Source organism: Triturus cristatus, chromosome 9 (assembly GCF_964204655.1).
Source record: "Triturus cristatus chromosome 9, aTriCri1.1, whole genome shotgun sequence".
In the NCBI taxonomy this organism is placed as follows: domain Eukaryota; kingdom Metazoa; phylum Chordata; class Amphibia; order Caudata; family Salamandridae; genus Triturus; species Triturus cristatus.
Genome location: NC_140592.1, coordinates 244,912,666 through 244,937,448, shown reverse-complemented (window position 1 = coordinate 244,937,448; position 24,783 = coordinate 244,912,666). Strand labels below are relative to the sequence as shown.

At 43.9% G+C, this 24,783-nt stretch overlaps 2 protein-coding genes across 3 annotated transcripts in view; one reads left to right on the top strand and one right to left on the bottom strand.

The window, feature by feature from the left end:
• The window catches only part of MKRN2OS (MKRN2 opposite strand), a 56,791-nt gene extending 53,823 nt beyond the window's left edge, over nt 1–2,968 (bottom strand). Inside the window, exon 1 of the mRNA XM_085624859.1 lies at nt 2,621–2,968. Within this exon, the coding sequence (XP_085480985.1) occupies nt 2,621–2,841 (221 nt within the window). The 5' untranslated portion in view covers nt 2,842–2,968. The remainder of the gene's footprint in view (nt 1–2,620) is intronic.
• Nucleotides 2,969–3,509: 541 nt separating this feature from the next.
• Nucleotides 3,510–24,783, top strand: part of MKRN2 (makorin ring finger protein 2) — a 249,289-nt gene continuing 228,015 nt past the window's right edge. Inside the window, exon 1 of one of the 2 annotated variants that reach the window (XM_085624857.1) lies at nt 3,510–3,694. In XM_085624857.1, the coding sequence (XP_085480983.1) occupies nt 3,654–3,694 (41 nt within the window). In that variant the 5' untranslated portion in view covers nt 3,510–3,653. Of the gene's footprint in view, nt 3,768–24,783 lie in introns of both variants that reach the window. The other variant, XM_085624858.1, reaches the window with a different exon arrangement.

Below are 24,783 nucleotides of genomic sequence, written 5' to 3'. Positions count from 1 at the left end.
TCCTTAGCAAGAGGATTTGGTTCAACAGGGGCAAAATTAGGATTAGAGGTTTCAGACAGAGGGTGCGGTATACTATTGTGCTCGTGTTCGGCTGGTGCAAGGCTGTCTCTTAAAAGGACTAAATCTGACTCAACGTGTTTATTACTAACTGAATCAGCAGTTAAGAGGGGAGGGATTACAACTTGTGTGAGCTCGGTATTGCCATGGATTGAGGTGCTAGGCTTGTAATCAGTATATCTGGATGTGACTGTTATATCATGCAGTCAATCAACCCCCTCCAAGTCATTCTGTTCATATAAGGCATCAAATCTGTTTGAGATAGGTACATTATAGCCGATATCAGGATGTTTATTTATCCTCTTAAAAATACTTTAAACAAGCATTTGCAATGCAATAGGTCTCGCATTTATACAAGTTTGAGCTATTGGCATTGTAAATGACAATGCCTTTTATTTATGTTTTAAAAACCCACACATAAATAAAAGGCATTGCCATTTATAGTGCCAATAGCTCAAACTCTTAACAACTGCGAGACCTGGGATGCAAAGCTAGGTTGCAAAGTATGCACCAGTGTAAAGTGCAGTAGGAGGATGCTGTACCCAGGCCTGGGAAACCCGGGGAAGGAGATATGTCACTCACCAAGTAGAGCGGAGCATATATCTTCAGGAAATCCTCCAGAGCGCCCTGTGTAATCTGAAGGTACGTGACGGTGCAGGAAGGGTTCCAGGTATGCCCGATTTCATAGCAGCTATGTGGGATAGACTTGCTGAACGCAGCCATCTTGGTTGAGGACTGATGACAGCAAAGACTGGAAGGGGGCAAAGGTCACTGTTGGCCGAGGTTACTTCAGTACAAAGTCCTCGGATCATGTGACTACGTAGGGTTGCCTCCTCTCGGCGCACGAGTCCAGAGCTTCCTGTGCGCCGTAGAGCGGCGTCGTTCTGTTTCCATGGTAGCGGATGGCGCGGACTGTTAACGAATCTGACATCTGCGGACTCTATGCTCAGTACTGGCTGGACGGTTAGCTGTTCCGACACCGGAAACAATGTATTTTTCAGTGCATCTCCAAGCCTGCGTCCACGTAACAGGACCAGTGCTTTAAGTGTTATTAGTAAAAAAATTTAAAGTAGAGTGCAGTGGTCGGTGATCTTTTGTGACGAGCGGCGGTTCATTGAGGGATAAATACAAGCACATCAAATATCCCTAAGAGTGCACGGCTTATCAGAGCGCAGGAGGCTTGGTGTCTGCTGTCAGCTGTAGGCACGCAGTATCGTGCAGGCGGTGGGGGCAGAGGCAAAGGGAGATTAAACAAGGGCTGGGCGAGAAGGGAGGGGGGAATGTGAGCAACAGAGGAGCCCGCAAAAGTGAAAGTGATCGTGTTTACGATCCCCACGGAGGAAAGACACATGGCGCTGCGCGCGTGCACGTTCACGTGCACTGTAGCTTTAGGCCACGGCAGCACTTTGAGAAGCCCAGATATAAAATGTCTCTTCGAGCCTTAAAATTAGATTAATTCTTTTTAATAAGCATAGACACTTTAAACTCACTTTCATAGTTTCTTATTGTGAATACATGAAAAAATGATGTGTTGCAATATACCTATCAACTCTCTGATTCACACAAGTGCCGTACAAAACAAAGTTAACAACTATAGGGAGCAAGTCAATGACACGCTTTCTATTCAATTCTATTCAATATATGATCCATATGAATTAATACAGATGGACATGACAAGTAGTTTTTTTTAATCGCTTTTGTGGTTATCATTATGATTTAGAAATACGTTTTCTCTTTGAGTCATATTCTAAGCTTCATTGATGTCAATTACATTGATATGGGGGGGTCAAGTACATTTGGCATCACTTATTGGGATTCAGGATCAAAGGTCATATAGCACTGAGGTCAAAGGTTATGATATAAAAAACCGCAAATACTGAAGAACCACCTCATCGGTGAAGAAAATTATGTTTTAAAAATAAACGTGAGCCAGACAATAAATTATGTTTGATTTTATCAAAGCGTGTGTGGAGATTAGATAAATTTAATAGAATATGAATGACAACACAAACAGATTTTGGATGTGTAAGGATATAGGCCCAGGAAACAAAATAAAAGGGGCCCCACAAGCCAATCAGATAACTAAAAAAGTGGCCCCTGTTTCCAAATTGTTTTGAACTTGCAAAGACACGCGGTATAAGTGTTTTGTAAGATACAGAAGACTGCACGGACTTGCTTGGTGCAGGCAATGTTTTTGATAGCAGGGAAATCTACTGAAAAAACATGACTAGCAGACCATAAAACTGGCCCACAAACAGCCAAAATAATGGTCCAGATTCGGACCTGTCACATCAACCTATCGGGCACTTCCTGGTTGTCTTATGGGCCAGGTCGGCCCTGCACACGAATAACGGGGAGCGCAATTTACAATATATGAAGAACATGGGGTGCCGTTTTCAACACAGGGCCGCAACAGTAAATATTTACAAACATAATGCGGAAACACAAACGATTCACAGTCATACTATTGTTCGGGTATAGATAGTACTGCCATGCAACTTCCTATCCTCTAGGGATTTAGCAAGCTGTGGAAATAAAAATCAAACACAGAAGGCAGAATTACCTAAGAAATGTCCCTTCGGTCGGTTTTAATAGAAAGGAAAACTTTTCTCTGTGGCCGTTGAGAAAGGGACTGGGGATTCGCACGGGTGCGTCTTCCAGCCTTTGGGAAGCTACCGCACTCTGCCCACAGACGGGGCAGCAGTCGGGCACGTAGGCACAGTAGATGTCCTTTTTACAGTGCCTTAGCATGATTATCCCTTGTTCCAAATCTGCAGGTTGCATCCTTCCAGGGCTTTGTGTTGTCAGCAGTGCAACAAGGAGAGTAATAACACTCCCTTTACTGCTCACTGGAAGAGAGGTTGAGTTTGTAATATGACCTATTGCAAGAATGCGTTCACCTGCTCTGTCCTTCAGATTGACATCAGCGGCGACCAATCACAGTAAAGAAAGCAAGCGCAAACGTTAGCAGGGCGTGCCTGGTTTTTAAAGAACTCCATCTTTATATTATAATCGTTCCAAAAAGCGCATGCCGTTAAAAAAATTAATTTATACCCCAGAACAGAAGCCCTGCTGTCTAGTAGCACGGTGCCTAATCAACACACAAGTCAGTGTGAACGCTGCGTTCATTAACTAGCTAAATAATATGAGCATTCCCTATAAAACAGCCCATTACTGGCTTCAATGTTCAGGTGGAGTGTTAATATTGTATTTGGCCAGCTACTCAGTCAGAATTTATGTTGGTTTCGAATTGGACTGTAAGATTATAAAGTTAGAATAAAATAGCACGTGCCACAAAACATCTACCTGTTCGGTGACATACTGCCATGCCGTGGCGCGTGTCACAGGACACGCCTAATTTCTTCCCCTTCCGGCTGCGGAACCATAGACAGCGAGTCACGATTCCTAGCCGGGCCTTAGAGGAGAGGAGGACGCGCTGTCCCTGTGACGCAAGTGACAGCAGCAGTGAATGGGCGGGGCTTGCGCACAAAGGAGAGAGAGGAACACAACACAGGAATAAAGAAACAGGAAAAGGGCTGGGGAAGAGAATTCATGCCGCACCGCATCAGACCAACACAAGCAGCAGCACAACCACAATGAGCGGTATTAGGAGCAGCACGAGAGAGGTCACCTGCAGGTCAGTCTGCCAGAGGAGTAGCTGGGAGGCACAAGCGTAACATCTGCAGAGCTCCTATAACCAGCAGCAGTCAGTGAGTGTTACTGTTAGGAAGTCAGACGGGCCACTCTTTGGGTCACGAAGCTATCCCTGCCTCGTCTGACTAGTGGAGTTGAAATTATAAGGTCATGAGAAGCATGCTATAACCGTAGGGGGGTTCATCGCCTATCCAAAAGGATGAACTCGCTCCATTGCAACGTTATCAGATTCATACCTGTCCACCGTGCAGTCTACCACCAACAAGTATTGTGTTACTAGATTTTTAAAACTAAAACCCGGGACAGACCACAGACGTGAAGAGAGGACTAAATGGTGCGTATTACAAATGGTAGAGACACACTAGAACGACAGCCCCCTCTGACACGACAAAAGATCCCAGACGTACAAGACAGGCTAGATTTAAAAAAACAGAACACCTCTTCAGAAGTTGTGTGCTTTGTTTTAGTTTAGAAACATGTGAGCATCCTTAGAATTCCATAAGGCATAACAAGCAAAACATCTCAAGTTATTACATGTTACTTATGAGTAAGTCTGCCAGTTTTCAGTTTTTACTGATTTATTACAGATAAATACAGGCAGAAAACAATGTGTGTTCTGTCTGTATTTATTTTTAAAAGAGGAAACATACAAAAAAAAAGCGCTTCTTTGGATTACTTTCATGCGTGTCCTTCATTAATTCCTGACCAACAACTGAGCAGACAGCATGGCGAGTTAAAAAACAGAATGCGATTACTTGAATACAGGCAAATGTTAATATATATTTGTGTATAAGGCTAACATTTACATGTGGGCGTAGTGTTTTGTTATAATTGGCTGCTTAATTTGCTAATACATGACAGGCATCAAATAATGAGTGCATGTTTATAAGTTAAATAAATGTTGAAATATGCCATTATACCCAGGTCTCGAGAAATCATAAAAATGTTACAAGACCTGCAGTTCTAGTAATGTAACAAATCTACTCGACCTATTTGTAATGCTCTTGACCCAAATGATGTGAATGTGGGCAACAATTTTAATTCACTGAGCCTCCATATTTCTTTATTATTACATATGAGAGCACCTGCGAATGTGCGAGTCCAGCATGTCTGTTGTACAAACAACTCTTGTTTGTTTTAATAGACTAAGCATTTTGTCCATATATAATACAAATCTAGCCACAGGATACACATGACCCCTGACTTGCCTCTTAGTTCATTAATAGCATTGTCATCAGGTCTGGGGCAGGGTTGTTTCTCAAATCATGTTCAAAATCTATCACTTTTAATAAATACATTATTAAAGCATGAAGTGGTAGCACACTGTCATTTGTAATCAGCAGATTTTACTTCGAAATGGCCACAAACGTTCCCACTGACATGTGGTTTTACTTATAAAACTATATAGTGTACAAGCAATAATGTTTGTAAATAGTTTCTGCAAATATGTGTCATTTGCATATCACCAAGTAAAGTTTTCTTGTTTGTTTTGCACCTCTTAATTACTCTGTTTGCATCACACTTTTTAATTACAAAAAAATGTTGCTTTCATAATTCCTGATATATTTTGAAATATTTGTAATATTAATTAACAGGCTATTTATTTAAATGTTATGTGTTGGAGAAAAATAACTGACCACTTCAGATAGCTCACTTGACAACCTCTAACTCTAGTAAGAGATCGAAAAATAAACTCTATTTTCCAAGCAGCAGTTAGTAAAAAGACAAACTGACATTTTACCTCTTTCCTAGAACAGACAGCAAATGTGCCAAGATAGAAACAAGATTTAATGGCAACTTTATTGCTCATTCACTTTCTGAATGAACAGAACGCCTGCTCCTTTCCATCCTAAATTCACTCGCCAGATGGGACTAGAAGGTGCTAAACCTAGCTCCACCTGATAAAATTTTACTCGCAATTGCGAGTGGGCAAGTAGATTTTTTGAGACTTGATACCAACTTCATTTATTCTCAAAACACACAAAATAATTTATAAATACATATAAGTTGGCCAAAAAAGATATGGATGGATACAGAAGAAAACGTTAAAAGAAATGAATAACATAAAACCAGGAGTCCTACTTATGAGTCGCTTGTTCGGTCCAGTTATTGTAATTACACTTATTAGCGCTGTTTGCCCCTGACAAGGAGCTGAAGTGTCTGCAAGTGGGTGGCATGACTGGAAGACTTTCATGTGGCCTACTTGGATGGTGTTGATATAGCGTGTGAGGATCAGAACTGTGCTCTTGTTTTTGTGCTGCATCTCCGCTTGAATTTGAGGTGTAATGGATATAATGCATAAGGATAAAGATAAAGACAGGCAACTATGCAGGCAGATCTTACAGCCCTGCATTCTCGACTTGTAATCTAGCGTTTATAGTTATTAAAATAAGACTGCAACAAAATAACCAGATCTGTTTAGGATTCACTATTTATTTGTTGAAATTATATTTTATTTAATACTCTTTCCCCTATCCATGCCAAGATGAAGCCCTGAAGAAGGCTCATAATCTTGGACCTTGTCTTAGAGTCTCTGTAGATGTTTATTCGCCACTCTTTAAAACCTGTTGTGCTGTATGAAAGAAGCGATGCAGTAAATTTATTTAACAAGGTAGGGTCTTGCCCAAATGGAACCACATCTGTCCTTGAGCCCAGAAGCCTTCACTAACTAGGTTTGCGTCTGTTTTTGACAAATTAAGTGTGTACCAAAATAGGTCACATGTATTGTTAGAGACATGGCCCACTCTAAAAAGAGCAACCTTAATGTCTGAGAGGGGTCTGCACCGGTGGGAGTCACCACTGTCTGCCAGACTGAATTAAATGACAGACGGATCTGTTCTCAACAAGACCTACAGAAGGCCCAAGGAGTTCCCAAGATCTGGTAGCTTGTGAATTTCCATTTCTATGTTAAAAAGATGTTTTTGGTTTTGGGTCAAATACAGTTATTTACTGATTTTCTAAAGCCCTTTGTACTGAGTTGGCATTAGTGTGCTTTACGTAAATCAAGCAATAAACAAGCATTTGCAATGCTATTGGTCTTGCATTTGTGAAACTTTTTTTGGGTGCTGTGAATGATTTTTGTTTTTGTTATTTATGTTTGTTTGTGGTGGAATTATGTGATTTGAATTGTTAGTTGTTACATTTTGTCGGGTACATTCGTGTTCAGAATCAAGCAATTCTAGACACCTGCACTATGCTGTAACTACTATCAAACCCTGATCCGATTAATTTAAAGCACTGCAAAGTATTTTATAGCAGCAAAACCCTCCTCTATGGCTGCAGTTTAAAGACTGGAGCCAGCTTTCTGTGAACTGTGGTTTGCATTTGTAGACCCATCATATTTGTTTGGTTTGAATTCATATAGTCTGATGAAAAAACTGCATATGGGTGCTGCCTATATAAATAAGGGAAGTTCTGCCTCCTCTGGTGCAAGCACCAATACATTAAATGCTTCAAAGAGAGCGCTCCTCCCTTTCAAAGTGCAGAATGACCCATGGTGGGGTACATTTTGCATTGCAAAAAGGAAAAGGGCATGTGAGACAACTAGATCACCTTATTTCACTTTTAATGTATAGTTACTGGAAGCCTTCCCTCCACATTACAGATCCGTGGTTCAAGCAACCGTACTATGCGTATATTCTGTAATTCCTGACCAAAACCCTATTTCCAACCTTATAACCTAGGGCGACATGATGCCTGGAGCAGGATAACTGTATGGAGTCCACAGCACCCCACTCACTGCCATGAGATCAGACAGTTGAACACATTAACGGGCTGGTGTGAAACATGAACCTGAATGAGCTAGGGGAGGACCTCTGCAGATGCTCCAGAAGCAGACTGTCCCAATTCATGTTGTACTTGGGGGGCAAATGTAATGGGAAATGTTGTGGCTGTTTGTTGAAGACAGCAATACCACCTATACGGCAAGCTAATTGCATTTTACAAGTAGTCAGCATTTGACTGACACGGATCCTTTAGTCAGCTGATTGACAGATCATTGTACTGTGTAAACTTATTCCAGCCTTTGCTAACTATCTTTAATTAGACACAACTGTGATTAGCTGTCCTTTGAAAAATATTGATACAGGATGTACATATAATATGTAAGAGATGGTTGAAACACAACAGTATTAAATCTATACAATTAAGGAAGCATGTAGTGATGTGTTAAACATAACTTATGGTGCAACTGCTATGAAAGAGGGCTATTTTATTTTAAAAAAGTAGCACCGGACAGCATGCCATAATTATGGGTTGCCGTTAGAATGGAGTTTCAAAAACTGTGTGCATGTTTGGGGTGGCGATGATAGCTGTCAGCTCTGCCAAAAGATAGTGCTGCCCCTGTGCTTCAGTATCACTCCCCTTCACAAACCTAAAAGGTCACTGCACCCAGGAATCGCAGCCTTGGAAGATATTGGCATGCAAAACCCCCCTCCACTACACACTGTTTTAGGGTGTGTGTTGTGAAGAAAACATGAGGGCAACAATTCCAAGTGAGCACAGAAACTCAAGAAAGTGGGACTGTTAAGAGAGGTAGTGGATTCTGCAAAAGCAATTATACCGAAGCAGCAAGTCATCAGAAGTTAGGAATGGGCAAAACATAATTTTTCACAAACTCACTGCATTTTTTGCAAAAATGCTAACATTGTGAAGACTGCTAAGCTCTACAAAACTCTGCTTCGTGAGAAAATCTGAACTTCTGCTGGAATTTAACTATTAATGCAACGAACTGTAAGCGCCACATGCATTTCTTACCAATATCTATATACATGTTCGCCAAATTGAACACACCCATCCTATTTATGTTACATGAATGCTCCTACATTATATAAAAATGTATGCGTAAGCACTCCTACAGCAATAGATATTTTGATGCTGTGCATAAAACTCTGGAGCCATTCAATAAAAGATGTGCAGTAAAACCGATGGAACTTTATGAAACTGCAAAGGAAATAACGGTTTAAGAAGAGACAGCACACTTTCGACTCGCAGTAGCCACATTTGATTCGGCATACTGAGGCCATTGAGGTGTCACATTTCAACCTTACCACAAATTAACGGTTTCTATCTTAAAAAAAAAATGAAGTTTTGCAGGAGTCATGGGCAGATTTGTTTTTTCTCCACAACAGCTGGCAGGGAGACTGGTATGTAACTTGTGAGGAAGTACCTAGCTCCCTTTTTAGGTCTCGCCTTGCTATCGCGTAAGCGATCGCAAAGCGAGACTATAGGGGCTTTTAAAAGTGCTCCCAAAAAGCGGATTGCATGGCTAGTACGCGCACAATCACGCGCATCGTGCCGCCATGATGCAATCCGCCTTTTGGGAGCACTTCAAAGGGTCCGCTCCCCCGCCCCCAAGCGCGCGCGCGCCACGCTCCGCCGGGCTTGTCTTGTTTTTTTTAACTTTAAACACGAGGCGCTCGTGCGGCCAATGCTTGTCTAACAGAAAACTCTCCCTTCCCCGAAGTTTGCTTCCTTCCCGAAACAGATTTCACAACCACGCCAGTTCCGCCAACGGCTCACTGCGGTGACAGGAATCTGAAGTGGTTTGTTTCTGTGCCGCGCTCCTGAAAGTGAGCACCTCTCGGTCCCGAGCCCTCACTCCGGCGTGCGACGTCCGTGGAGCGCCTCGGCCACTGGCGGTGATGAGACGCCGACTCTTGCACGGTAGAGGCAGGGCGTAACTTTATATCCGCAGGGGCAGCTGAGAGCCACACGGCGTGCAAGTGCTGTGTGGAGCTCACAGGCAAGGCAACTAAAAATAGAAATGGAACCGACACATATACCATCCTCCCCTCCTGAGTGGGTCTGCCAAGACTGGGGGGCATGCATGTTCATGCAGACCGCTTTTCCACACGAATTACCTGCGTTGCGCTTCGTAACAAATGTTAGCTACACATGCCTTTGCAAGTGATAGACATAGAAAAGGTACAAATAAAAGGGGATGGGAACCAGGTAAGGATTAACCGGTGATGCAGAATGATGCAACCGTCGTGCTACGAAGTTTTATGTGTAGATATATAACGGTGTCCTTTAGGGGTGTTTATGTCTGTCTGAGGGTGCATGTGCTTAACATTTTACTTTTTGCAGTATAAATGCATGTAAGCACAATTCAGATTGTCCCACAGCAAAGAGGTAGTTGATTTCTTGGTATTTCTTTGTTTGCATTCTCTGTACTTGTTGTTTCTTTTTTTTTTTTTGTCTAGTAAAGGTGCAAGACTTTGTGTAACAAAATGCAAAGAAAGTGGACCTGACAGGCTACTTAGACCTGACATGGAATAGATGCCTCTGAGGACTCTTCACTTTCTTCTTTACTCCAGAACCCTCACCTCATCCTTCCCCTGTTTTCAAACCCACCAAGGACAAACCTGTGACACAACCTTTCTTCCCCTCATTATCTCAAATGGACTCACTCTTGTAACTGTGTTTGGTGTTCCGCGATTCATCCACACTTGATCATTTACTTCTTTGTGCCAATCTGACCCTGAGCCGTGGCCAATTAGATTGCTTCCTTCACAACCTTATTGAACCCCTCTACTAGATCATTCTCTTGGGGATTGCACAAAGAAGTTGTTACATATATTACACAGGGTTGCCACCTAGCAGGTTGTATACCAGCATGCCTGGTCTTTTAATTCCCCTGCTAGTACAAAAATTAGGAAAATTACCAAAAGACTGTATTCCCCTCTAATTTGTACATACTTTAAACAGCAAATGGAAGAAAAAAACAGGTTAGAATATGTTCTTCAGCTGTTTTAATGACACCTGACTAAAAATGTAAGTAAACAGTGACAGAAAAGCCTTATTACAAGCATTTGTAATGCACTAGGTCTTGCAATTTTGAGCTATTGGTATTGTAAATGACAATGTCTTTTATTTATGTGTTTAAAAAACCTGCAATAATAAAAGGCTTTCTCATTTACAATGCCAATAGGTCAAAGTTTCTAAAATGCGAGACCTATTGCATTTCAAATGCTTGTTGTGAATGGGAATCTCTACACACCTTAGTATGGCAATAGCCACTTGAACGACCCATGGGTCCCAGGACACTGTACACGACGTTGTTTCAGAGGTGTCTGAACTGCTAAACTGATAGGGAGGAGGCCTTCTATTCAGCGCCCTCTTTGATCGGCAGCAGTAGATGGTGCAGCTGATTCCCACGCAAACAGAAGTGATATATGTGAATGACAACCTGACTGAGCTTCAACATGTTCCCAATAGGTTTATTAGTGTGAAAATAAATAAATTACTGCCAAAGAGCACGAAGACAGTCCAGTCCCTTCCCGCCACTGGAGAGTGGGAGGGAGGGCGAGAGCCTCACAATGGAGAGGTGCTCTAGTGAAGCAGGCAGCTCGCTTCAAGTGAGGAAAAAAAAATACAAAAGTTGCAGCAAAACACTCAGACACCTTCAAGGGCAAGCAAAGCAACTATGTCACGAGAGAAAGAAATGTCCTGCAATCGTAGGAAATAAGGGGGAGTGGGTGGGACTGCAATGGCTCATGCGCTCAGCTGCGCTCCACCCGACCTAAACAAGAAACAGAAAAAACACATAACTTACTTGGCAGCTCCCACCCAAACACTTTTACCTATGCCCAGCAACATTTGCAGTGAGGACATGGTGACAGGGTGTAACGTCAGTAGCATCCGAATTTGACACTGGGGAACCGGGTTCGAGTCTTGGAGTTGGTTCAACCCATGTGAGCGCGCCTCGTCGTTGAATGATGGGGACTGCTCAAAAAGCGTCAGTTTGCAGAGAGTGCATCTGCTGGGCCAGACACGCCCTCTAAAGTTGTTTACACGTTGCATGTAACATGAACTTATGGGTTTTGCCATTGAAACCAGATGGAATCTTTAAAAAAACCTCCTGAACACATTGTAAAGTAGCTCCGGGTGCCGGCTTGATCAAGGAATGAAAAGACAAGTAGTGCACTCAAAGAAAACATGTGCGCCATAGTGAAAGGAGCTATGTAGCAGGATGAGTAGCCAGGGTGGGAACAACACAGTCACAAGGCGGGACAAATGGAAAGTACTCATCAACAAAAACTATGGAATTTGTAAAGGCGGGCCAAGCAAACAAAGATAAGGATGGGTGTGTTCATTTGCCACAGAAGGAATACACCATGCCTTGCAGAGCAGCGCATATATGCTGATTCTTGGCTCGACCTAAAAATGGAGTAAATGTCATGCATGAAACACAAGGTGATGATGGACGGAACGCTGAAACCTTTCAGACACTCACCCCCAGTCACAGATCTGGATTGAATCCATCATTGTTCTTTAGCTCACTTTGCCACCCCAGTTCAGACCCAGCCATATACAAATCATTCTTGACCCTGTTCCTCATGGGAACAGTCCAGCCCGAACTGCCAAGCCAGGTCTTCCATGAACAGGTAACAAGCATCCTTGGACCGGTTTCTGTGTAACACCCTTCGTCATCCAGACTCGCTTAAATCCAGTGGCAAAGTAAGCAAGGGACCCACGTCTGGGCATACCCTGCCAACTTAGGGCGAACAAAGCAAACACAAAGTGATGATGGACTGAGCGCTGAAACTTTTCATATACTCACCCCCAGTCTCTAATCCGGAATTAATATAATAATTATTTTGTCATATTTTAAAGCTACTAATTGTATGTATGGACATATCTATTTCAATATACTTGTGGTACTGTCTTGCATGCAATGCATTATGGGTAGGGTGGATTTACCATATCTTCTGCAGGGTGCAGTACCATATGTGACCGAAGAGGTCCCGTGGGAACTCTTTCGGCTACATATGGTACTACACTCTGCAACTGTTCTGCTTGGGTTTTCGGATCAGGTGGAACCCGCTCAACAGAGCCTTTCTAACCCAAACCAGAACGTTACCCCCTCCCTAGGGCCTTTTTACACCTAAATAACCACATATATATGTACCACCTAAGGACAGGGAATTCCTATTATATATATATATATATATATATATATATATATATATATAATATATATATCAAGACCTCACAGCCTCGCGATCTCAGACAGACCCAGAACTTCCTACCCAGACGGCAGCCACAGTCTCGCGGTCTCAGACAGACCCAGAACTTCCTACCCAGACGGCAGCCACAGTCTCGCGGTCTCAGACAGACCCAGAACTTCCTACCCAGACGGCAGTCACAGTCTCGCGATCTCAGACAGACCCAGAACTTCCTACCCAGACGGCAGCCACAGTCTCGCAGTCTCAGACCTCACAGCCTCGCGGTCTCAGACAGACCCAGAACTTCCTACCCAGACGGCAGTCACAGTCTCGCGGTCTCAGACAGACCCAGAACTTCCTACCCAGACGGCAGCCACAGTCTCGCGGTCTCAGACAGACCCAGAACTTCCTACCCAGACGGCAGCCACAGTCTCGCAGTCTCAGACCTCACAGCCTCGCGGTCTCAGACAGACCCAGAACTTCCTACCCAGACGGCAGTCACAGTCTCGCGGCCTCAGACAGACCCAGAACTTCCTACCCAGACGGCAGCCTTAGCCTCGCGGTCTCGAACAGACCCAGTACTTCCTACCCAGACGGCAGCTTTAGCACGAGCTCGTCCTATTATTACCGTAGTACACGACAGGGGAATCGGGGTTACTATGTATCAGATCACACAAAGACTATTAGTTGAGCACAACCTGTTCTTTAGTTCGAGGGGCTCTTTTCTCCCTCATTCAGTTACCACTTACCTGATCAGGATTAACATCTGTTCATGTCAAGTTGAATCTGACTAGAAGAATAGGCTATCCTCCTATACAAGGATACACAACACATGCTGACTCACAACAAGCTAAATACTTTATTTAATTGCTACATGCACACTCACAGAATACATCATATATACAACCTGCAAGGAAAGTAAAAGGTTAAGTTATACACTTCAATAAAAAGGGGTCGACATCACCTTAGTCGTATGTAGCCTGTGCTCAATGGTCATCTAGGTTCCCTTCTCGTCTGTGCCTCGGCTTCGCCTGGAAGTCACACCTCCGCAGTCGCGGATCTACTCCCTTCTCCCTCTCCGAGTCACTGGAACCTCTTTCTCATCGGCTACTCTCTCCTCTTAGATTCAAGTTCGTCATCTGTCTTCCCTGAAATAAGTAGTAGCTTTTCTGCTAACGGCCAGGTGCCGCCTATGGACTAGAAGCAAGTGCCAATATCTAACTCAGACTTTCACTAATATAGAGGTGCATTCTCTCATGGAAAATTCCAGCTCGAAACCTGCCGCCCACCAAATTCCTGTACCTCCCCGTGCCAAGGACACGTTCCCAGCCGGCCGGCCTGATGTAGTGTCTTCGGCAGGGGAAAAAATACACTCCTTCGATAAGGGCCGGCCTGAACCGGTTCTCTCCGAGCGAATAACACCTCATAACTAAAATATCACCCTTCACCTAGAAATGTCCCAAGCTGCCGGGGCAGAAAGAAAGATGGAGTCTCTCCTGTCTGAGGCCTACCAGGCCTGAATTCAGCACGACTCCATGAAATACCCTCACTATAGGGCAGGTTATCCTTAATACTAACGAATCTATCCCCTAGGCTATGTATGTAAGCCCTGATCTATGGGGAGGAGCACAGGATCGTGTCAAAGTGTCTAATAAATAGGCTCTATTCACTACTCTAATCCTTAGACTTGGATGGAAAGAGACTGAAGTCATATTAATCGCTCTACAACACAAGAAGGCCGGGAAAATCGAGCAGTACATTTCACCCTTGACTTCAGTCTATTATACATCCATTAAACAGAACTAACATCGGTGGAAGAATAATATGAAACAAAACTAACTGATCTATGTCTAGTACCGAGTGTACAGAATTGAAGCAGTGAAGGGATACACTGAATAAAGCAACAGATAGAAATCAAAACAGCGATAGCAATCAAAATGCCACCTAATGTGTGGCGTAACATATGCACGTCCGGTAACCAATTAAAGAGCCAGTCAAACCAGCCCTGATCAATGTGTTTTCTAACTTCATCCGTTAAGTCATGCAACTTATCTAGGTGTGCACGAATGGATTGTGTATGATCAGATAAGTTAAAACAGCAGAGGCCTTCAAAGTCCGAGCAGCCATGTCCATGTTTAAGCAAAAGATAATCAATGGCTGCTCTATTTTTCAAAATGGCCCTACGTTCACCCTGGGCGTCTAATAGCAAGTCAGACAAGACTGTAGAAGTATGATTAATAGATTTCACCATCCAGCAAGCCATTTTCCCAATAGATTTGGCATTATAAACCGCCAAAGCAGGAACACCAATAATTGAAACAGCTAGGCTAAGATATTCAGACTTGGAATATAAATGCAAAGATGAGTCACAATCCTCCTGTAACATCATAGTATCTCGAAGCACACGAGAGTTGGCATTTGGATGTGATGAGAACATTAGCAAACTCCAGTCTGGTAATGGCACACGGGCCTCCGGAAATGTTTGCAGGGACATATGGCCAGGAAGTATTACCACATGAGAAAAGCCATCCGGCAGGTAGCAACATCGCACGATAGTGACTGGGAGTAACTACCAAACTATTGCAAGTCATATTGTTCTGGACTGAGACACATGTGGTCGGTGTCCTCTGAAAACACAAAGTCCGTTCGTGAGTTGTGAATGAAGTGGCGCCTCTTAACTTGAGGCGTAGGCATTCAGAAATTGCATTAGGATTACATGTAAGAAAGAAGCATAGGTCACCTCGTGTGATATTATACGTAATTATTTGGGACTGGATGGGGAGTTGCTCATTCGGCAGTTCAGTGCACAAAGGACAATATACATGGGTAGCAAAATCACCCAGGATAATATTCGGACGAGCCTTCGAAACGTTAAAGATACTAATTAAAGTCTCCAGTGAGGCGGGGACAGCAACTAGACAAGTCGCTAGAATGTCATGCACAGATCTCATCGGTGTCAAGCAGAAGTGAGGGGCATCAGTCACTCTCTTGGCCAGTAATGTCCAAAAGTTCGATGACGAATCCCACGCATTGAAGGAACGCAACACTCGGGTTCTCAGTTCATCCCGGGTTGACGGGATCCCTTCTCTCTCGCCGAACCAATCCAAAAGGAGTCCAGTTCCGACACATCCTGCAGCAACAATCCAAAGAATGATCTGAAAAAGAACCAAATACAGGCATTAATCATTCTCGTAAATAACATTTATCAGCTGGGACAGCTTCCCAGCTATCTTTCCCTGGCCTCATAACCAAAATGGTATTGTCCTGACCGGTGGCAATAACCTCTGCTTGTTCAGGGGGATTCTTAGGCGATTGCACCCAAACCCTGGCCCCAGGGTTATCCGTAGAGCCAAAGCCTTTCTGGCCACGTACAGTTAGCAAAGTTGGGGCAGTGCCTTTCAATATTTCGCCACTGAAAACAGGCATAATGAGTAATTGAGCCACTCGGTCAGTGCGGTGTATCAGTAAGTCAATCTCACTGCTATTTAGCAGAAGTACCTTAATCTCTCCCTGATAGTCACTGTCGATGACACCTCCAAGTACCTGGATGCCTTTTACAGCCAGCCCCGATCTAGGGGCGATCAATCCAAAATTCCCAGGTGGTATATGAATACCAACACCAGTAGTAATGATGACCCGATTCTTACTCTCCAGAACGGTGTCATCCATGGCGTGCAAGTCTAAACCTGCCGACCCTGGGGTCGCTCTGCATGGAGTCAGAGCTCCGGGAGTAATTTCCCAATACATCACAGTTTCACTGATTACATTAGGCATAGTCTCAACATTTGGGGGAAACAAACGCATAAGTGGAGATTCAGCATTTAAAAAAGGACGATTATTCAGAATCAATAGTGCTTGTGGTAAAAAGTCTCGCCAGTTTTTATACTTGTCATCTGTTAACTTTCGTAATTGGTCCTTTAACAGGCCATTCAATCTCTCCACCAGGCCCGAGGCCTGCGGGTAGTAGGGTATATGAAATATCCATTCAATATTATTTTCCACACAGAATTCTTGTACCAATCTTCCACGAAAATGGGATGCATTATCAGATTGAATTTGGAATGGCACACCATAATACATCATAATCAATTCTAATGTTTTTATGGTATTCAATTGGGTAGCTTGCTTACATGGAAGAGCTACCAGCAAGCCACTATATGTATCGACAATTGTGCAAACATATTGACAATTCCTACTCATGGGAAGGGGTCCGATGTAATCAATCTGCCAAATTTGAGCGGGCAGTTTCCCGCGATGTAAATGGCCTCTAACAATTTGGGGTACCTTACGCTGTCTGATATGTTGACAGACGGGACAATGTAAAATAACATTTTTGATTAGATCCAGGGGAATATAAATTCCTCTATCAGCAGCCCACCTGCTAGTGGCCTTCTCTCCAAAGTGTCCTGCCTTCTGGTGTGCCCATTTCGCCAATCCCGCAATATCAGGATCTTGTCTGTCCACCACTGCCTCAGCAATTTTAGATTTTTCATCTGCAATGTTATGAAAAAATTTGTCAAGGGAGTCTATTGGGGTGTGAGCATCCACATGGAAGATTGTAACAGTACTCTGTGGGAGCATCTCCCAAATCTCTTGCCATAATTCTTTTCCCCACAATTCTTTGGAATGTAACTTCCAATTATGGGAATGCCAAGTCGGCAACCAAACAGCCAGTCCATTGGCAGTTGACCAAGAATCGGTAAAAATATGACATGTACCAGGTAATTCTTGTTTCAAAACTTGGTAAACAGCGTAAAGCTCGGCAAATTGGCTACTCTTCCCTTCACCAGTTGTGCTCAACAGTTTCTGTGTGACCGGATTATAAGACACCGCCTTCCAGTGCCGTGTCGTCCCAATAAACTTCGCCGACCCATCTGTGAACCAAACATGGTTTCTGTCCTCAGCGGACAAATCATCAAAAGGTCTACCCCACTTGACAGGAGACTCCTGTTCTAAAGGTACGGAACACTCACTCTCAGTCTCAGTCGACGGTGCTTGCGCCACTTGCTCATGTAAAGACGCAACTCCTTTCGGGCCCACACGTGCCCTGTCTTGTATGTACCATTTCCATTTAATCACGCTCTCCTCTTGAGCATGCCCAATTCGATGAGTTTTCGGTGAACTCAGAACCCACTGCATAATAGGAATTTCAGGACGCAAGAATATATCATGTCCCAAAGTCAATTGCTCGGTATCCACCAAAGCCCAATAACAAGCAAGGAGCTGTTTCTCAAAGGGTGTATAACGCTCACCAGCATCAGGTAGCTTTTTGGTCCAAAAACCTAACGGTACCTTACTCCTGCCTTGTTTCTGCCACAAACTCCAATTTGCATAAGGGCCTTGCACAGACACATTCAAATCCACATCACCATCACGTACAGGCCATAGATCCATAGCATGTTGAATTGCCTCTTTCGCCAGACTAAATGCATCTTGCTGTTGCTTATCCCATTCAAATGCATTCTTTTTACGTGTAATTCGGTACAAAGGGGCCAATATTTGACTCAAATGAGGAATATGCTGGCGCCAAAAACCAAATAAGCCAATGAAGCTCTGGGCTTCCTTCCTATTCCTCGGAACCGAAAAATCAAGAATCTTCTGTTTAACTTGAGGGATCACCTCGCGGTGTCCCTCATGCCAATTAATACCTAAAAATTTTACAGCTTGGGACGGACCTTGTAATTTATCCGGATTGATCTCCCAACCTTTCTCACGCAGACACTCAATGACTCTATCTAATTGTGTCTGAACATCCTCTTGTGTTTCGCCTTGGATCAAAACATCATCAATATAATGACATATCTGAATTTTGGGATGAACTGGTACCTCAGCCAAATGTTCTGCCACCAGCCGGTGACAAATCGTAGGACTATGCACATAGCCCTGAGGAAGACTTCTAAACGTCATCTGACGCCCGTTCCACGTAAAACTGAACTGTTCCTGACACTCAGGGGCAATTGGAATAGAAAAGAAAGCATTAGCAATATCGATGGACGCATACCATGTACCTGGATGTGTTTGGATTCTTTCAATCAGGGTAATAACATCCGGTACTGCAACAGTCAAAGAGGGCGTGTGTTTGTTCAATTCTCGATAATCAACAGTCATGCGCCAAGAATTATCACTCTTACGCACCGGCCAAACAGGATTATTCCAAGCAGAAGTAACTGGAGTTATAACACCTGCATCAACCAACTCCTGAATGGTGGTACTAATCTCTTCATGACCACCCGGAATACGATACTGCTTCTGACAAACCACTTTGGTCGCCTGGGGAACTTGTATGGGGGGCATCCTTAAACGACCAACCCGTATAGGTCTGGACGAGATATAATGCGTCGTTCCAAATTGGTAACACCCATCATCAAGATGCAACGTCATTCCCTTCAAAATATCAATTCCAATTATGAATTCTAAGAGTGGCACCACTAATACAGAATATTCCTTTCTAGGGATTCTACCTATTCTCATTTCAAGCAAAGTCTGAACTGCAGGGGTTTCTTTTCCTCCTAATCCGGTAATAGTAAAAGGCTGCCCTGTAAACTTCTTTGATTTTCCATGAATAAGAGTGGCCTCCGCTCCTGTATCAACTAATGCTCGGGCCCTTTGGATATTACGATGTCTCCAATAAATATCAATATCTACATAGGGTCTATTATCTCTATGAGCCCATCTGTGTACCGGAGCTTGACCTATTTCCTAGTCATTCTTACTGCATTCTGTGTACCAGGACAAATCAGGATAAAGACTCTCACGTTTCTTAGGTATCGGTACCTCCTGTTCATATCCATTCCCCGTACGGAACGGATTCAAGTCTTCAGTATTATACCGTGGGTTACGATCAACCAAGCTGTGACGATTCTCTCTCCTCCTCAACTCAGGAGATTGATCCCTATCATCTCTACGCCTGCTGTAAGCATGATCATTTCTCCCCCTTTCCTTTTCCCCCTCTCTCTCCCTGTCCCGCTCTCGACGGGGGGACAGATCACGTACAGGACGCCGATCATCACGACGATCAGAGCGCCCACGGCGATCGTCATCACCGCTACCATCAGAACAACCACGATCACACTCAGTCGTTCGAACACGCCGGGCACCCTCCTTCCGATCCAAGCCCCGTTTGCGAAACAACTCCCACAAACGAGCAGTAGTCTCACCATCAATGTCCTCCCGACGTACACCATCAGCCAAAAGACCAGTAAAGATATCACGTCTAGTAAATTTATATTCACCAGGAGTACGAGTGTCAGACCGGGGCTGACGTTCAGGTTTAAACCACTCACCCAACTCACCGAGTTGGCGCACCGATTCCAACACCGTAGATAGCACATTACCAGTCTGGTTAATCAACAAAGTCATCATGACCTGCTTGTAGGCGACAGGAGAAGAGCGAATGATACGATTCCGCACAGAAGAAGTCAACATCCCATCAAGCAACCTGTCAGCAGTGCCCAGAAAAATAGCCGTTTTCATCACTTCCTCCTTAAGACGTTGCGCAGCATCACGCAAGGTATACCACGGCTTGTCATTGACAGGCCAGTCAGATTCAGTAGGATACTTCAAATTACAACCCTCAGTCGCCAATTGGAGCAAAGAAATTTGACCACCACCATTATAGTTACGAAAATGATCTTGCACAGTAGAATCCAAACTCAAAGAACAAAATTTCAAACAGTCGCCAGTATCCAGCATAATTCCAGCAGCGCCTAGTTCATAAAGGCGCACCATCCATGTGAGCAAGGCCTCACCAGTCCGCTGCCGAAAGCGCTGCAAAATATCACTAATTTCTTGTTGAGTAAAATCTTCTAAACAGTCCAAAGAAACACCCTGCGGAGCATTAGGAGATTGCTGCAACTTCCGACGAAAAACCGGATGCGCAGAGACCACGGGACGAGCATCACAAGGAGCCCGAGCAGTACTAGTAGAGGGACAACCAGTGTAAGAAGCATCGATCCCGCCCGAAGAACGAGCGTAATCACGGGGTGCACCATCAGAGGTGCGAGAAGCAGGCTTACATTCATGACGGGAACGAGAAAACTCGTGCGTAACAGACTCCTCACCCGAGGAACAAGAGGGACTCGAGTCCCAGATATTACCATCCCATTCATCAGGATTCCAATCTAGTCCCGCTTTCGCCTCGACCAGACGCACCTTACGCGTCGAAACTCGACCACGCCTGTTCTTGTACTTATAACGAGCAATCCGCACAGCCGCCCTTTCGGCAACCGTTTGGTAAGTGTCAAGTTTGTCAGAAAGCAACTTATTTTGACACCGCAGTAGAGTATTAGAATTCTGAATCTCAACAAAGTGTGCCTCCACATCCTTAAGAGAGATCTGTAATTTCAACAATCTCTCATGCAGAATCCGATACGCAGACAGAATAACCCAACCTCTGCGCCCCAAAGCGGGAACCTCCTCACCCTTCAATACAGGTGCCGTCTGCAAACAAGTAATCACGTCAGCCGGTTCCGCCGACTCCAAAGAAGAGTTCCAATTTTCACTCAGACCAGTAGAGTCAGCCCACTCACGGGCTAAGGCTCCATAAGGCGTTGAATCCCATCCGGGAATATCAACGGACAATTTAAGAGTAGATTTAGATTTCTTAGAAAACATCGCGAAAAAAGAAAGAAAAAGAAACGCAGAGAAAGGAAGAGAGAAAGAGAGAGAGAAAAAAAACTATACACGCAAATATATAAAAAAGAATGCAAAGAAAACCACGCACACACCGAAAGCAAATATAAGACAAACAAAACGCACACAGGTTTCGTAAACAGTTCGTGACGCCAAATGTTCTGCTTGGGTTTTCGGATCAGGTGGAACCCGCTCAACAGAGCCTTTCTAACCCAAACCAGAACGTTACCCCCTCCCTAGGGCCTTTTTACACCTAAATAACCACATATATATGTACCACCTAAGGACAGGGAATTCCTATTATATATATATATATATATATATATATATATCAAGACCTCACAGCCTCGCGATCTCAGACAGACCCAGAACTTCCTACCCAGACGGCAGCCACAGTCTCGCGGTCTCAGACAGACCCAGAACTTCCTACCCAGACGGCAGCCACAGTCTCGCGGTCTCAGACAGACCCAGAACTTCCTACCCAGACGGCAGTCACAGTCTCGCGATCTCAGACAGACCCAGAACTTCCTACCCAGACGGCAGCCACAGTCTCGCGGTCTCAGACAGACCCAGAACTTCCTACCCAGACGGCAGTCACAGTCTCGCGGTCTCAGACAGACCCAGAACTTCCTACCCAGACGGCAGCCACAGTCTCGCGGTCTCAGACAGACCCAGAACTTCCTACCCAGACGGCAGCCACAGTCTCGCAGTCTCAGACCTCACAGCCTCGCGGTCTCAGACAGACCCAGAACTTCCTACCCAGACGGCAGCCACAGTCTCGCGGCCTCAGACAGACCCAGAACTTCCTACCCAGACGGCAGCCTTAGCCTCGCGGTCTCGAACAGACCCAGTACTTCCTACCCAGACGGCAGCTTTAGCACGAGCTCGTCCTATTATTACCGTAGTACACGACAGGGGAATCGGGGTTACTATGTATCAGATCACACAAAGACTATTAGTTGAGCACAACCTGTTCTTTAGTTCGAGGGGCTCTTTTCTCCCTCATTCAGTTACCACTTACCTGATCAGGATTAACATCTGTTCATGTCAAGTTGAATCTGACAAGAAGAATAGGCTATCCTCCTATACAAGGATACACAACACATGCTGACTCACAACAAGCTAAATACTTTATTTAATTGCTACATGCACACTCACAGAATACATCATATATACAACCTGCAAGGAAAGTAAAAGGTTAAGTTATACACTTCAATAAAAAGGGGTCGACATCACCTTAGTCGTATGTAGCCTGTGCTCAATGGTCATCTAGGTTCCCTTCTCGTCTGTGCCTCGGCTTCGCCTGGAAGTCACACCTCCGCAGTCGCGGATCTACTCCCTTCTCCCTCTCCGAGTCACTGGAACCTCTTTCTCATCGGCTACTCTCTCCTCTTAGATTCAAGTTCGTCATCTGTCTTCCCTGAAATAAGTAGTAGCTTTTCTGCTAACGGCCAGGTGCCGCCTATGGACTAGAAGCAAGTGCCAATATCTAACTCAGACTTTCACTAATATAGAGGTGCATTCTCTCATGGAAAATTCCAGCTCGAAACCTGCCGCCCACCAAATTCCTGTACCTCCCCGTGCCAAGGACACGTTCCCAGCCGGCCGGCCTGATGTAGTGTCTTCGGCAGGGGAAAAAATACACTCCTTCGATAAGGGCCGGCCTGAACCGGTTCTCTCCGAGCGAATAACACCTCATAACTAAAATATCACCCCTCACCTAGAAATGTCCCAAGCTGCCGGGGCAGAAAGAAAGATGGAGTCTCTCCTGTCTGAGGCCTACCAGGCCTGAATTCAGCACGACTCCATGAAATACCCTCACTATAGGGCAGGTTATCCTTAATACTAACGAATCTATCCCCTAGGCTATGTATGTAAGCCCTGATCTATGGGGAGGAGCACAGGATCGTGTCAAAGTGTCTAATAAATAGGCTCTATTCACTACTCTAATCCTTAGACTTGGATGGAAAGAGACTGAAGTCATATTAATCGCTCTACAACACAAGAAGGCCGGGAAAATCGAGCAGTACATTAACATGGCTAGGTAAAAAGGCCAATAACTCCAACAAATGCAAGACCGATTGCATCTCCAATGCAATCTGGTCTCGCATTTGTTAAAGTTAGATCTGTTGGAGTTGAAAATGGCAATGTTTTTTACTTTTTTTTATACCATTGGCAATAGTGCTATGCAAATATAATAACTCCACTGCAAATAAAAAAACTAAAGTAAAAATCATGACGATTTTCAACGCCAACAGCTCTAACTTTAACAAATGGGAGATCTATTGCATTGCAAATGCTTGTTCTATTTTGTGTAGAGATATACATGGCCAAAAATTAACAGAAAAATGGTTGTTCAAGAATAGACCTCTTAAATTTAAATGTGATGGTGACTCGTTGGATAGTCTATGATAAGCTCTTGCTAGTAGATGTGATGCGAGAGAGGTTATTTTTACTGGCATTCAATATCTTCCTGCGCAGGTTTCAGAATCAAAGGGGAACCTCTTTGCAGCAAAGCTAACTAAGTGGCCTGCGATATCTGGAATTCAAATAGGACGTTTTTAAGTTAAGATTGGAGCACCACTAAGTCCTGTTTGTGGAAGGGGGTTGTAAAGAAAAACAACCCAGCAGCAATTTAAGGACATGTGGGTTATGCAAGGCTTTGTGGACATTAGGAAAATTGTGTTAGCTTTTATTAAGATATTCACTACGTGATTACAAATAGAACATCTGATGTTGTGAAAGTCTCACTCTGTCAGTGCAGTTTCTTTAATGATTACATTGTGAAATGAACAGGTGAAAAATGTAGTTTTGCCACTCTTAACACTATCAATTTGATATAGTATGCTGCTACCTAACCTATTTAGTGGAGGAATGTTCGATTTTCTTGAATTTGAATACACAGACTTGATATTCTAAATTTAATCAAAATGAAGGGCTACCAATGAGATCCAGGCAACAGTTGGTCTCTGCATAAAATGTTTTTGAAGCCTTTAGCTTTGGAAATCGTGCCCACTTTTATGTCAGCAGCAGTATATGACTTAACTCAAAGAGGATCATGTGAATTTTCTTTTTTCTAAAGCTTCATTATTTCACTCCTTGGATCTATACTTGTGGCATATCATAGGAGTATGTTAATGATGTATATTTTGTAAGATAGGGACAACAATGGTTACAGCGCTTCTAGTGCAATGAAAAATGACTGTAGGCTCTTACGCATCACCAAACAATATCTTTGGGTGCATGGGCTAAGAATGATCAGGGTGTGGCAAGGGAAGTGTAGGTAACCGAAGATTCATTATAAGAGGTGTGGCTTATGTAACTAAGGGAGTGGCCTAAAAACAGTAGGCTAGTATTATGTTATTCGTCCCCAAAAAAATCCTAAAGTAATATATGTACAAGCATAGCCAAAATATGAAAAACTGCGCATTATGTAACATTGATAGCGAACACACAATCAGTGCTATCAGGCATTTTGGCAAAGTACATGCTG